The 16,509-nt window shown below is 40.3% G+C and overlaps 1 protein-coding gene across 1 annotated transcript in view; it reads right to left on the bottom strand.

Annotated features, from left to right (window-relative positions):
* Positions 1-16,509, bottom strand: part of MTF2 (metal response element binding transcription factor 2) — a gene marked incomplete in the record, with an annotated part of 1,616,286 nt that overhangs the window by 1,092,115 nt on the left and 507,662 nt on the right. Inside the window, 1 exon segment of the mRNA XM_044085679.1 lies at positions 4,854-4,949. Within this exon segment, the coding sequence (XP_043941614.1) occupies positions 4,854-4,949 (96 nt within the window).

Here is a 16,509-nt window from a genome sequence, read left to right as displayed (position 1 = left end):
TCGTCCTTGAGAAGGAATTTCAGGATGGACTGCACTGTGACCATTCAGAACTTTGACTTCTTCACATACTGATTCCGTTTGCTTAGATCCAAAACTGTTCCATGGTTCCCTGTCTGCTTGGGCAATAAAAAGAAGCACGAGTAAGTTCAGAGCCCTATTTGGTCTGATGGGACCTTTCAGATGACTCTTCTAAGCAGCTTTTGAATTTCTTTTGCTGCGTCTTTCTTCTGACTGGGTGGAACATTGGGGAGTTTATTCCTTTTGGGAAAAGGAAGTTAGAAAAAATGGATCAAAACAGCCTCTGGATATATTTAGCACCCTGGTATCTTCTGTTATGTTTGCCCAGGCTTCTGGGTGCAGGGATAATTCGTCCCCACACTGAGATGGGCCGTCAAGGCAGTGCTTCAGAAGCACTGTACGAGTCTGCCTGGAAAGAAATCCTAGAAACCCTAGTTCTACAGGCCTCATCTGTCTCTAGAGGGAACGTCTCCCATTATAATTTCCTCCTCTGCTTCTGGAGAAATTGCCCCCCCATGGATCTTGGAAAGGTCACCAAGATTTTTGGAACCATGTTTTCTTATTTCCTAACCAAATCCTGGAAAATGTCCATTGAAGGATAGAAAGTGATTCCTTTGTATAACGGCCTGAAGAAGACCTTGTCGAAAGCGCTTGCCGGATGTTTTAATAAACCAATTATTTTACTTTCACCTCGCTGAACGCTTGGATTATTGATTTTGTGTGATTCTCAAGTTATTGTTCGGTGGAGTTGACTGGTGTTGTTGGAAGTTCCTAACAGTGCTGAATAGCATTCAGTGACTTTTGTAGCTGATTTTTTGAACTCAAACAGCGTATGATGTTGTGCCTAGCAGGCAGCCACGTCGAATATTAGCGGACTTTGTGTATCCAGATTTCTGCATCTCCATGCAACAGCTTTGACTTGAACAATTGGACTTGGTATTATTTTGTGTGTGCACGGAGCTTGTTGTGAGTGTTTACTTGTCTCTGCATTGTGATTATTAACCTTAAAATCAGCCTACCTTTAAATGTCCACAATAGCAGCAATTAGCTTTGAGCAATGACCCTTGTAGGGATAGCTGAGCCACATTTGAGGCGCAGGTAAACTGCATACGCCCTTAAGCTACTAAATAAATCATCGGCTGCAAATGTTTAAAGCTGAATATGAAAATAATTTAATTGAAATAATGTTTAAGCATTTTCTTTCAATAAGCTATGTAGACAGTAAACAGCTTACACAAGAAACTAAAAATAAAACATAAAAAAAGGCTGACTGCCAAAAAAAAAAAAAAAAAAATTTAAACTAAAAACTACCTATATCTGTCAAAATATATCATGCCTCATTACTTCTAGGAACCGATCAAAAACGGAATCTCGGTTTATAAGTCCCCAAACATGAATTCCTGTGGCTTTTCAATTTTTGAAGACATCCTGTTTCCACACTTACATGCCTTGAGGATGGGTCTCAACATTCTACTGTGAAAAGAGGCATCATGTGTTCTACCCAGAATCTTAAAGCAGCAGACTTTCCATAAATGAAAACAGTCAAAAAGCAACAGTTAGTTATATATGGAAGCTGAAATTTATTTTTGGAATGGCAAATGCAGTCATACATAATTTTACTATTTTCACAAAATATAGTTTTGCTAAAAAGGTAAGTGCAGTGAAATTTTTTTTAATTTTACCTCCATCCAATACATTTGTATAAGTTCTTTGTTATGCTTTCCTAAAGACAATTATGACTTCCAAGACTCCTACAGTAATTTTTTTACACATCTACCTCTCTTCTAGACTAAAGAGTTTTTTTTTTTATCGAGTTTCTCGAAAAGTGAAGCTTGAGATAAAAAAAAATATATTTTGTCACACTCAGCAAGCTTCACATTTGCTATTTTACCTGTGTGAGGGCTAGCATTCTCCTTCACATTGACAGTTTTCACAAATGTGTAGTTTGTGAAGTCCAACTTGTCCAGTTTGCTATCAGCAGGAAATGGACCAACTTCTACCAGTCCCTTAAAAGTTTCTGCAATGTTTGAAGTTTTACACAGGACAGCTTAAAAAAAGGACATTAACAGTGCAAAGGTCCTAACATGCACACATACTTTAATAAAGTGGCAATTGTTTTTTTTTTTTTTTTTTTTTGGGGGGGGGGGGTGGAGTGGAATCTAATTTCTTCACTATATTTTCTTTCTAGATATGATCACAGCAGACTGGCATCCTCTTTTCTGAAAATATAATTAAAAACAGAAAAACAATAAAAATTTATGCAACTTGAAAGGAGTGTTACAAATTTCTAAATCAGTCTTTGTAGTGTGGTAGCTAAACAGCTGAGAAATTAAATGAATAAAGGTAATACAGGTTACTGACAAGATTCAAAAAAAAATTAATTCCCTGTAAAGGAAAACTGTTTTTGTCAGCTCTGGGATAACCCCCCTTTGTGGAGTTAAACCACTACACAAAGGGGGAGCCACCACTGATCCTGGGAACTATCACCCTATTAGCCTGACAAGTCTGGTCTGCAAGGCCATGGAACGTATCATCATGGAACTCAAACAAAGACATAAGTAACCTCCAAAATCAGGACCCCACCCAGTTCGGGTTTGTAAAAGGCAGATCATGCCTTCTGAACCTGATCGACTTCTTTGAGGCTGTCACCAAAGCCACAGACGAGGGTAAGGTGGCTCACACAGCCTATCTTGACCTCACCAAGGCATTCAACACCATCCCCCATTTTGGAATTATAGCTAAACTAACTAAACTAGGTATAAATCCATACATCACAAGATGGGTTGCCAACTGGCTCACTGACAGAAACCACACTGTAAAAGTTGCAGACTCCAAATCTGACTTAAAACCAGTGACAAGTGGAGTACCACAGAGTTCAGTCCTGGGATCTCCCCAGTTTGTTATCTACTCCTCTGAAGTAAAGGCTAACACAGAAGGCCTCTGGCTAATGAAGTTCACAGACAACTGCAAACTAGGAGCCATAGTAGAGTCCCCAAATGATGTGGACATCCTACAGAAGGGCCTCACTGAGAGAGATACCTGATGTGAGAGGCATGGCCTCAAGCTCAATGCCAAAAAGTGTACAGTCATCCCCTTTGGTAAAAACTCTGTACCCATGAACTACCACATAAACGGCAGTATACTTGACGCCGAATGTGTGATAAGAGACCTTGGGACCCAGATGGACTGTAGTCTCTCCTTTGATAATCACAACGCCACAGTAGTCAGGAAATCCTTCTATGTGGCACACCTCATCACAAAAGGGTTCTCATCCAGGAAAAAAAAAGTTAATTGTTCCCCTCTACTTGGCACTCATTAGACCCATTATAGAGTACAACTCCCCTTTTGGAATGTACCTTACAAGACATCTGCAGCAGCTGGAAAGGCCACAGAAGTACCTCACAAAGAGGATTACTGGCCTCAAACAGATGGCCTACACTGACAGTCTCAAAAAACTCCAGCTTTACTCTGTAGCATATTGCCTACTCCGAGGAGATCTCCACCTAACATATAAAGCTATGTTAAACCCAGAGCTGCTGGACATACTACATCTAAAGAAATCCCAATCCCTCTGAGCTACACGCTCTAGGGACCTAAGCCTCGTCACCACAATCAACAGGACATGCTGGAGGGATAGATTCCCGTCCCAGACTTCCTATACTCTGAAACAAGCTACCCATCTATATCAGGCAAAGCTCCTCATTAGCACTCTTCAAGAAAAACCTTGATGAGTGGATGAGGAATGGGAAATACACCCTTGGGATTACTTCTGTGGCTCTGCTTGACAGGAGCACAGGAAATTAATTTTCGTAGGTGGCGTACGCCAGGGAACCTTGTTGGCTAGGCTTACTTAGGCCCTTAGGCCGATAGCCTAGTACCTACCTATGAACCTATACAGGGATGAAGCACATAGTATGAACTAACCCACTCTGACTGTCTGCTTAGTCATTGAGGGACATTAATGTGAGTAGTAGATGAATGAGGAAATGTCTGCCTGCTCACCTCTGGGGGGGTGCTGTAACAAAAAACAGGCATCAAGGCTCACAGCTAAGTCAGGAGTCAGTGTCAAAGCAGTCAGCAGTTAACAAGGTGAGCAAAGCAAATGATGAGTGCCTCCTCAAGGAGACAGTGGTGACACACTCAAAATGCCCAAACTCACCCAGTAATGACCCAGGACACAAGGACTTGGAACATAATTCAATTCCACTCATCTGAAAATATGACAAGACTAGCATTCCTGCTCCTCCCCTACAATCATGAACCAGTGCACAGCCTGGGAGCCACAAAGTTTTCCTCCCTGTGGAGAGTGGACTTACCAGTGAAAGGTCACACTGTAGTATACCTCAAAATACAATGGTCCTACCGAAAGAAAGCATGTATTTTGTTAACCAAGAAAACCTATGAGGTACAAACATCTTTTCTTCAGGTGTGGCACTGTGCATAACACTATATGGTTAAGTGTCTTGCTCAGTCACACAGCAAGCAAAAGAAGGCAGAGGGAATTGAACACTGGATTACAAGGCAGCACACATTAGTAGTTCATAGCCTTAATCCTCAGGGCTAAATGGCAACGCTGAAAAAGTACAAGGCAGCAACTAGGACTGAAGTGCATCAAACCTTTTCAAATCAAGTTCTATTTTTTTTTCTCTGTGGCAAAACTAATCAACTGTGCTTCACAGTTATCTTAGTCATACAAAATATACTTTAAGCTACTACAATTGCATGTACAGAAGATCAACATTACAAAGTCATTTGAGGCAGTACACATGATTAGATAAGCCCTGTCTGCTTCCTGCGGTTATTTATTAATGTTAATGAATAGAAATTTCTCTCACCTGTCTCCATAAAGCATAGGCTTCTGTAAGCATTGTATGCAAGCCTCATGAAACCATTGTTTACAGTTACAGCACTGAAGCATCTTCAGATACCAGCTGCAAAATAAAGCAAATAGTTAAAGCTAACAATGAATCTTTCTGAATATTATCGGTACTCAACTGGATTCTCAATTTTTTTCTGTTCAAAACTAAAAACCCAAGCCTCAGGACAGCCAAACAAAACAAATACAAAGAGGGTATAGTTATCAAAGGCAAACACAACAATGTGCCTTATTTCCAATAAATTATAAAAATCTTATTTCACATTTTTTAAATATTTCTCTATTAATTGTACAGTTCACAAATTGAGCACAGTGTACAAAAAACATTCCATTCAAAACACACATTGATTGTTACTTAATACTGGAATATTTTAATAAAAAATCTAAGGAAAAAAAATATTCTGGTGTATGTCACAGTTTGCCTTACATAGATATTCAGACAGGCCATCCTGCATAGCAGTGCAGGTCACACTTTGCCTTACACAGATATTCAAACAGGCCATTTTGCATAGCAACGATCATTTTAATCAATCACCCAGAGTCTGAGGTGTTAACTTGCCAAACGGGAAGACAAGATTGCTTCAGACAAGCGTACTGATAGTCAAACTTTTGCAACACTTACCTAAAATCAAACTGCTTTTAATACATTTATGGCGAGAAACTTTGTCAAAATTTTTTTTTGTTTCAAACTGCTGTAAGCTAAAACAATATGAAGCTGACAGCCATCTAGCAGATCTCTTCACCTATTTATTCATTTATTTTAAATTAAGAAACATTTTCACTGTGCCAGACTACCCTTTTTATGAGGTTAATTAACAAAAAATTCCAATTAACAAAGTTAATAGTGCTGCACACACCACATGCGGCTGCATCAAGACTATAAAGCAAGATTTCAATAACATTAAACACTCAATTCAGAATTAATTATATGGCTGCCATTCAAACTGTGATACTCACAGACTAGATATACTACATCAATCCCACAGCTGAGTTATAGCTAGCAGATCTGGTACAGAATAAACATTAAGTACGAAAGGCAAATAAAAAGTAAATGATGGAACGACTGTTTACGCGACTCCTAAACATGGGAACACTACTATTCAAAATAGGCTACTTGGGTTTGGCATTTAACGTTTTATAGGCAGTAATAGTGCTTTCCCACAGGGAATGTATTCTAGTGTTTTAAGGAAGCCAACATACCCCCCCACCGCTGATTTCTTCCTCATCCTGTGGAGATCGCTGAGCTGTTATCCAGATTATCAAAGCTCCCTGGCTTGCACATAAACTATCACATTTAAACAGGTCTGCAAGGGTTATGACAAAGAATGCAGACTTCCATTAACCGAGCTACTAATTACTTGCAAGGGAAGAGCTGACCAGAAGCAAAAATTATGCATTACAAAGATGCTGAAAACCACATGATGCACCTCCATACCTTGCAAACTTGTAATATTAATATTTGCTATATGACTGAGAGATCGCAACTAACTTATATCATATGTATAGTTTAAAATGTTTATAATATGTGGGGGGCTTTGCCCCCCACAACCTCCCTTACTATGTATTCTAACTCCAGGATCGCATTACAGTGGGGAACAGGCCATATATATAACTGTCGACGAAATTAGTTACAGTGAAATGAACTTTCAGTGAACTGGTCCTGTTGATTTCACTGTCAGTGAAATGAGCTTTCGATGAAATGCAGGTAACCCATATATATATATATATATATATATATATATATATATATATATATATATGTGTGTGTGTGTGTGTGTGTGTGTGTGTATGTGTATATGTGTATATATATATATATATATATATATATATATATGTGTATATATATATATATATATATATATATATATATATATATATATATATATATAAACATATACATACCGACTGTTAACTCTTACACACAGTATTCCAAAAAAACACAAGCAATTTTACAATAAAACATAACAAATGGGTCACAACTTGAGGTAATAACACCTCTTGTACACCCCTAAATGTGACTGTCATAAATAACTTTACAGGCCTAATTCTCAAAACAGGTAATAAAGACATAAATTAATTCAAACCTGGTAACAGATGCATCAAGCCTTAACTGCCAGTATAACTCTCTGTATTCATATTTGTTCTCCCATAACTCACCCATTGGGTCAACCAAAACGGTCTCCAGGATCCAAAACTTGAAACTTGAGAATTCTCCATAGACCAAAGAATATTTGTGTAGGGCATTGTTGGTGCTTCCCTTACCAATATCATAAATATGTTCATATATTCTCTTTTTAAAAGCTCTCTTGGTCTTTCTTACATAAAATCCCGAACCACCACTGCACTTACCAATACATACAATACCCATAGCGTTAAAATTCCCTTAGGAAAAGTATACTTTTATTTTACAGAAATTGTCCAAAACAATTTGGTGGTCTGTTAAAATGAAATTACATTGGAAACATGCTCCACCTTTTTTCATCCCCCTATAGTTAATTTGGTTGCATCTGAAGTTTTCTAACATTTTTAAGGCTCCGTGTACTGTACACAAAATTAGGTTTGTGTTCTGCCTTTTCCATAAAAGTACTCCAGTTTTCGCTAACATTTTTTTTTTATCCCTGAAATGTTAGCATTGTATTCTACCACTAGTACCTTGATAAGTATTACATCTACGGGGACAGTTATAAGTTCCCAAATGATTGGTCAAACCTACCCCCAAGTAAAGGATTGTACAATGTTCCTCAACCACTAAAAACATTGTTACTTATCTCCATTATCACTTTTTCAGGGAAGCCACTAGACAAAAACATTTTTTCTAACTTTTTTTCTGTCCAGGTAAAAATCATCCACTCTAGAGGTCATCTGGGCTAGCAGTACAAACTGGGCCTTGACCAAACCTTTTTTCAAGAAAAATGAAGGGAACACTTGAAATGTTAATATGTGTTGTTGAATGTTGGTTTCTTTTATATCTTTGATTCAAGCTTACCACCTTGTATAGTTAATAGGGGTGTCAAAAAAAATTACCTCGCCAACTGAGTTTATGTGAAAATGCCAAGAACTTGCTATGTGATGTTAATAAATTTAGCAGTCAGCAGCTTCCTCTTTACTACCATTCCATGAAATAAATATATCAAGGTACCCAAGGTAAAAGGCACTGTTTGAAATTTTCAGAGGGAAATACAAAATGTTTTTCCTCCAAGTCACTAAAACCAAATTAACAAAAACTAGAGCACAAGCTGCACCTGTAGCTATACCCCTGACCCGTTTCAAAAATTCACCTTCAGAGTTTAAGAACTTGCTCTCTAACACAACAATCATACATTCAACAAAAATGTTAATTTCAGAACTCAATAAAAATTGACAATCCACCAGGGTGTTGTGAAACAGAGTCAAGTCCCACATCCTGTGGAATAAAAGTCTTGAGCATCCACAGTGAGGGAAAAAAAAACTGGTTGTCACTATAAAAACTTTCCTCAACTCTTCTCAGGAAATCCAAGGAGTCCCTGAGAAGAGGCTCCTCAGTATGTGTAAAAAGTTTCAGTAGTCTGTCTAGCATGACTGCAGAGAGTAGGTTTTAGAATTTTGCACAGTATTGGGGACATGTTATAACCTTATATATGTGCTTTGGTACACCTAACTAGCACACACAAGGATATAACATGTCTCCCTTAGAGACAGATTGTTGCTGCATAAAATTCTAAAACCTCCCCTTTTGCAGTCTTGGTAGACAGACTACAGAAACCTTTTACACACAGTGAAATGCATCTTCTCAGGGACTTCTGGGAAGAAATGAGGAAAGATATTAATGACAACCACTTTTTTTCTAACTGTGGATGTTCAAGACCTTTTTTTTATTCCACAGGATGTGAATCTCGAATTAATGACACTTTCTAGTGGATTGTCAACATTTATAGAATTCCAAAATCAACCATATTGTTGACTGTATTACTATTGTGTTACAGAACTACATACACTTTGAAGGTTCATTTTTCAAAAAGGTCAAGGGGGTAGCTATGGGTGCATCCTGTGCCCGGGTTTTTGCTAATTTGGTTTTACTGACTTGGGAAAAACATTTTGTTTCCCTCTAAACATTTCAAACATTGTGTTCTTTACCTTGGGTACCTTGATGCATTTATTTTATGAACAGTACTTAAGAGGAAGCTGATGAGTCTGTTAAATTTAGTAACCTTACTATCAAGTTCTGGGTATTTACACAAACTCACAGTTGGTGAGGAAAATTTTCTTGACATCACTAGTAGTATTCAAGGTGGTAGGTTTGAATCAAAGATACAAAAAACTCAACATTCAGCAACATGTGTTTTTTTTTTTTTGTTTACATTTCAACAGTTCCCATCCTTTTTCTTTGAAAAATAGTTTGGTCAAGGGCCAGTTTATATGGCTAGCCTGGATAATTAGCTAACTAGAGTGGATAATTTTAAAGTGGAGAGAGAAAAAAGTTGAAAAAAAAAAAAGTTTTTTTGGTTTAGGGGCTACCCTGAAAAACTGGTTGTGGAGATTACTAACATTTTTAGTGGCTGGGGACATTGCACAAACATTTATCTGGGGTAGGTTTAACCAACCATGAGGGAAGTTACAGACGTCCCAATAGAGGTACTACTTATGACAAGGTTTTAGTGGTAGAATACAACTATAACATTTCAGGAATTAAAAACATTACTACTGAGCTGGTTTTGGAAAAGGCAGGACCCAAACCGAATCCTGTGTACAAGACAGGTTAGAACCTTAAAATATATTAGAAAACTCAACATGCAATCAAATTAAGGGTGGGGATGAAAAAAATGTGGAGCATGTTCGCAAAGCAATTTCATTTTAACAGATCCCAAACCTGTTTTAAGCAATTTCTTTAAGAGTAAAGTACACCTTTCCTTGGGCACTTAACACGAAGGATGTTGTACATATTTGTAAGTGCAACGGCTGTTCAGGATTTTACATGGGAAAAAAGACAGCTTTTAAAGAGAGAATACATGAATATCTTTAAGATACTGGAAAGGGAAACACCGACAAAGCCCTATACAAACACTCCTAGAAGATACCTGGACGGTGCAGTGGTGCAGTGGTAGCGTTATCGCCTCACAGCAAGAGGCTCTCCGGTTAGATTCTCGGCTGGGGGGCCTTCTATGCGGAGTCTGCATTTTCTCTCTGCATTTGTGTGGGTTCCCTCCAGGTGCTCCAGTTTCCTCCCACATTACAAGACATGCATCTGGAGTATTAATCCCCGGGCCTCTGCTGAAAATTGGCTTTGTTCCAAGTTGGACTTTCCCAGTTAACAAATGCTAAATAAATAAAATTTTGAATTTCATATGGCCGAGACCATATGATCTACGTTTCAAAATTCTGAACACCTGCAATAAAAACAACAAAAGAAAATTTTCCTGGACGTTTTTGCAGGGGGGCAAGCACCCCTGTACCCCCACACCCCCCACTATTTAAATATACCAACTCTGAAATAGCACTACAGCAAAGAAAAGGGAAAATTTCCCATTCCGCACTGTACTGAGATCTCCATTCAGAATGTTTGGAGTTTTAAAACTTTGATCATATGGTCTCGGCCATATGAAATTCGAAGTTTTAAAACTTCAATCATCTGAAGGGAACCCAGACACAGCATCCACCGTGTCATAAACACTGTAGAGCAGAGTCTAGCACTTCTAACAGGGAAGACAGTGTCGCAGTTTGGCAAGGAAGTCAAGGATTGCTGCGTACTAGCAAAAACAGACAGCAGATATGTTGACATTAGTCTGACAACCTATCTTTTTTCCCAGATCTATCAAATGAACAGTTTTTACCTGTCATTTGGAATATGGTTACAAGCAGAAAAAGCCTTACAAAACCTATACCCATTATCAAAAATGGTAGCAGTGAATTCCCCTGAGTTTTTATAAAAGAACTTATGCGTTGGGCGTCCTAAAAAATCTGTCATGTTTCTTGGAGGGGGGGGGGGTCAAGAAGCTGGGGAAACAGAAGCAGAAGAAAAAGCATCTAAGGATCCTAAAAACAAAATGTATGTACTCACCATAAAGTAGAGTTGTGTACAATTGCCATAAATGTAGATGTTAAGTGTATTCACTGTTGCAGTCCTGACTTGTAGGATTGCCCGCTGTGGAAGCTCTTGGCCGGCCCGACTAGCAGAGAATATCTTCCCCTCCTTCTGAAGCCGGCGGACACCCTTTTCAATGTCAATATGTTTAGGTATAAAGGGAGTCAGCCAGTGCCATGACCTCAGTACTTTCTTGTCCCCAACAAGTAGGAGCCTCCCACTGTTTCCTTATGGCTATGAGTCTGGGACCCTGCATTCCAGAATAACTGTAAAAAAGGAAAAGGGTCATCTTGACTGAGAGGGTGAATCTTCCAGCCTATCTCATAGGCCAGAGGGGAATGAGGTAATGAAAGAATACTGCAACAGTGAATACACTCAAACATCTAACATTTATGTTAGGTGTGCAGAACTGTACTATGTTCTTCATGTTTCACTGTTGCAGTCCTGACTTGTGGGATGACTCCCAAAGCTGAAATGGAAGATGGATGGAAAGGTTAAGGAGAGGCAAGGATGCCTTGTAAAATGGCAGTGGCAAATACTGCTCTGGACTTGGAAAAGGTAGGAAGATGGGTATGTTTGGTTAAGATATGCACTAAGGACCAAGTAGTTGCTTCCAAACGTCCTTGACAGACAAACATTTAAGAAAGGCAGTAGAGGTAGCAGTCAACCTACTGGAATGTGTCCTCACAGCAGTAGGACGCTTCTTACCATGATGGCTGTAGCAAAAAGATATATATAGTGGGAGATGCACTGGAAACAGTTTGTTTTGAAAAGGGTCTCCCCTGAGAGCTACTGGCAAAGGCCACAAAAAGTTTGTCTAATTTGCTGGCATTCTTGTTTCTTAGTAGTAATACAATTGCCTATGCACATCTAAATAATGGCAGATCCGTTCTCCCTTGTTCTGAGAGTTAAGAAAGAATGTAGGTAGAACTGGCCAAGACTCTTGCCGCCGCAATACTGCCTTTTTTAGGCAAGGCTCAAAAGACAAACTCGCCTCCATAAACAACAATAATAAACAAAAACTGAGGGTAGTGCTGCTCAACGCCAAAAGTCTAAACCTCAAAATACACGCACTCAAGGCTCTCCTTAGTACGGAAGAAATTGACGTATGTGCAGTGACAGAAACCTGGTTCAAGGCTCCAGAGAGCACCTCAGCACTACCAGGCTACAACTCCTACCATACCTTTAGGTCGCAAAACCAAGACAGGAACACAAAAGGAGGGTGTGTGTCCATATTCATCAAGAACACCCACACCTCCAGGTTAGTAGCACAGCACGCGGAATCGGAGACCATCCAAGTGCAACTGATAGCAGGGAAATTGACTGTTCAATTCATAGCTTGCTACAGATCTCCCACCTTGTCTCAGGACCCTCACGCAGCATTCCTGAGAACTTTAGAAAGTATGAAGATTCTACCCAACACCATGCTACTGGGTGACTTCAACTATCCAAACACTGACTGGGAAAACTACTCAAGCTCAAACGCCCTAGCCCAATGCTTCCTTGAGTTTATAAACTCAAATGCCCTTGAACAGCTGGTCACCACTCCCACAAGAGGTGACAACATACTGGACCTGGTCATCACCAACATGGGGAGCCTATGTTCCACACCTGAGGTAAACTCGTCATTGGTAAGATCTGATCACAAACTGATCACACTGGACATCCACATCCCGACCCCCAACCCCCCCAGTCAAGGAAATCAAGGTAAAAACTTCTCTGAAGCCAACTTCACACTCCTCAAGACCGAGGTCGGAAGTTTCAAAGCTCCCAATCAAATGGAAAATGATGACCCATCGGCAGAATCCTTCACAAGTGCATTCTATGAACACCTTCAATAATGCTTGGACCGAGCCATCCCAAGTAAAATCAAGACCAACTCCTCAAAAAAGAGGAAGCCAGTCTGGTGGACCCCGGCCATAAATAAACTTTACAACAGGAGGAGGAAACTCCTGCAAGATAGAACAAAATCCCAAAATAAGAAGGCATCTCTGATTAACATCAGTAAAAAACTGCGCTCCCTCATTAAATCATCCAAGGCCAATTTTGAAAGAAAAATAGCCAATGACTCTAAGGATAACCACAAGGTCTTCTTTAACTATGTCTAGGGGCAAACTCTCAGATATGCTCCGAGCTAGTGCATAATGGCCATAAATACACTGAACCAACAGACACTGCCAACATCCTGGCTGACAAGTTCAGTGCAAACTTCACCCCCCCCTCCACCAAAGGGGCTAGCACCCATCCCAGAAGAATGTGGCGCTCCAGATATTTCAGACACACAAGTAAAGACAGCCCTTGCAAAATGCAAAAAACACAGCATCAATGGGACCAGATGCTATCCCAGGTTGCGTCTTACACGAGCTTCAAAATGAACTAACCCCCCCATCTCAAATCACTAATCAAACTCAGCCTCTCTACAGGCTATGTACCCAAAGAATGGCGTACAGCAACAGCCGTACCACTCCACAAAGGTGGTGCCACAACTGGCCCTGGGAACTATCGCCCTATAAGCTTGACTAGCTTGGTCTGCAAAGCCATGGAACGCATTATCATGGAGCTCATTAACAAGGACGTTGGGAACCTTCAGACACTGGACCCCACCCAGTTCAGCTTTGTTAAAGGCAGATCTTGCCTCCTGAACTTGGTTGACTTCTTCGAAACAGTCACCAAGGCCATAGATGAAGGGAAGGTGGTCCACACAGCATATCTGGATCTCGCTAAGTCGTTCGACACCATCCCACACTCAGGAATCATAGACAAACTCACCAGCTTAAATATTAACCCCCATGTCACAAGATAGGTTGCCAATTGGCTCTCAGACAGAACCCACATGGTAAGAGTGACAGGCGCCATGTCTGACTCTAAACCAGTCACAAGTAGAGTCCCACAGGGCTCAGTCCTGGGACCCCTCCTGTTCGGTATATATTTCTCCGAAGTACAGGCAAAGGCAGAGGGACTGTGGCTAACCAAGTTCGCAGATGACTGTAAATTGGGTGCAATAATTGACTCTCCAGCTGATACAGACATCCTGCAAAAGGGTCTCACAGAGACAAACACCTAGTGTCAAAGTCACGGCCTCAAGCTAAATGCCAAAAAATGCATAGTAATCCCATTTGGGAAAAACAAAGTACCTACAAAGTACCACACAGATGGGAATCCACAAAGTACAGAAGAAGTAATTAGGGACCTGGGTACCCAAGTAGATAGCATGCTCTCCTTTGATAACCACATAGCCAAAACGGTCAGGAAATCCTTCTATGTGGCACACCTGATCACAAAGGGTTTCTCATCCAGATCCAAGTACAATGCCCCATTTGGGATGTACCTCACTAGACACCTGCAACAACTAGAAAGACCACAGAAGTACCTCACTAAGAGGATTAAGGGCCTTAAACAATTACCCTATGAAGCACGACTAAAAAAGCTCCAGCTCTTCTCAGTCGCTTACTGCCTGCTCAGAGGTGACCTATGCCTGACGTATAGGGCCATGTCAAACCCTGAACTAATGGACATGCTTCACCTCAAAAAATCGAGATCCCTCAGAACCACTCGTTCTAGCGACTTGAACCTATGTACAACAATAAACAGGACATGCTGGAGGGATAGATTACTGTCCCAGCGACTCTCCTCACTCTGGAATAGAATCCCAATCCATATTTGACAGAGCTCCTCTCTGACCCTCTTCAAGAGAAATCTTGATGAGTGGATGGGTAATCGTAAGTTCTACCCTGAGATCACTTCAGGAGCCCTGTTGACAGAGGCCCAGGTTAGTAATCTAATCGGGAGGCGAAAGCCATCACTCTTTGGCTAGGCTTATAAATGCCCATGGGCAGATAGCCTAGTACTTACCTATGAACCTATGTATGGTCTGGTTTAAAAAAGGTCTGTCACCACCTTGGGGAGAAAGGAAGGGTTGGTCGTGAAAAACAATCTGTGTGGAAAATGATGAAAGGCTCCAAACACAAGGGCTGAAAGGCTCTTGACACCCTTCTAGCTGAGATAATGGCTAGTAGGAAGGCTGCCTTCCAGGTCAGGATTTTTTTTTATAAGCGGAAGCCACTGGTTCAAAGGGCGAGTTTCTCCAAAATGAAACTCCGGTCCGAGAGAGGACCAGGTTGTTTCCTGGGAGGCCTAATGTGGACAACCCCTCTCAAACTATTTTATGAGAGAAAGTGAAAATAGAGGAGGTTGAGAAGAGTATGTATGAAATTGCTGAAACATGAATTTTATAGAGAGGAGTAGGACAAAGGCTGGAAAAAGTGTCGCATGTCTCAAGTATTCAAATGAGACACTGACAAGGGATGGGTTCAAGTAATTTATTATAAACAAATCAGGAGCTGTAACTGGAACATATACATCAAACTTCATACGCTCATTACCTTACTAACTCTACTTCAAACACACTCGCATGTGCATCTCCACTCAAGCTTGCACTCACAATGACTATACAAAATGGCACTGATCTCACACATGCTGAGTAACTTATATACACGTGCTCTCAGACTACAGTAGCTGACTAGGTACAATATACACACTGATCTACAGCCTCCCTTCTAATTTTATTTAACATGCAAAACAGGAGAAAAAAGACATTTTGAGAGCTAGACAATATAAACATTTTAACAAACAAAACTAAACTAAGTTCAAGTCCACGTCACTATATATTTTGGATTATGTCTGGAAATTCTACCCGATCTGGTAACAGAAACTTTGACTAGGTTTAGTAACAGGGACAGTACCTGGGATTCTTTCACAATTGGAAGATCAGGGATTACATCAAAATTATTTGAAGGAAGCACACTGGTTCTTTTGAAGTCTAACAGGTAGAGAGTCACTGGGAATTAAAGTCATCAGGACAGGCAAATTGCTGTGTCACTGGTTCGGAAACAGATAACACATCTTCAATTCCAACTGAAATTCATTTCCTTCTTTTTGATGCATCATCTTGGTTCCTCACAAATATTCTTCACGATTCCCACTCGGTCATATCCTTTAGATGTTCCCATTCTCAACTTCCCCTTGTAGTAATGGTTTAAGGGATTTACTGGTCTTATCGTAGTACAACTTTTGCGACTGACATTTTCTCAGAGTTGAGCTTTGAACACTCTGTTCTTCACATTTAGTATCAACAATTGTTTACTAACAACTCAAATGGTGTAGTGGTACATTGCTCTGACTGTGGTGTAAAGGGTCCCGAGGTCGAGACTTGGTAGGGCTGATAATTTCAAACCTATGAACCTATAAAAACTTCCCATTCACGTCAAGCAGAGCACTTCACTGGCCCTCTTCACGAGATATCTTGAAGAGTGGGTGGGCAATAGGAAGTTCACCCGGGGGATCACTTCAGTGGCCTTGCTTGACAGGGGCACTGAGAAAGTACAGTTGTGTACACTTACCATAAATGTAGATGTTCGAGTGTATTCACTGTTGCAGTCATCTCATTTGGGTTATCTGCTTGCAGTAGCCCTCAGTCAGCCTGATTATCAAAGTCTTGGGTCCTGTGTCGGTTGCTGTCTTATCTTCCATGACGTCAGGTAGTCAGTGGTATAAAGCA

This window comes from Protopterus annectens, chromosome 10.part0 (assembly GCF_019279795.1).
Source record: "Protopterus annectens isolate FY-2018-M chromosome 10.part0, PAN1.0, whole genome shotgun sequence".
Taxonomy (NCBI): Eukaryota; Metazoa; Chordata; order Ceratodontiformes; family Protopteridae; genus Protopterus; species Protopterus annectens.
Note: the sequence above shows the minus strand (reverse complement) of the source record. Positions and strands in the feature narration are given on the sequence as shown.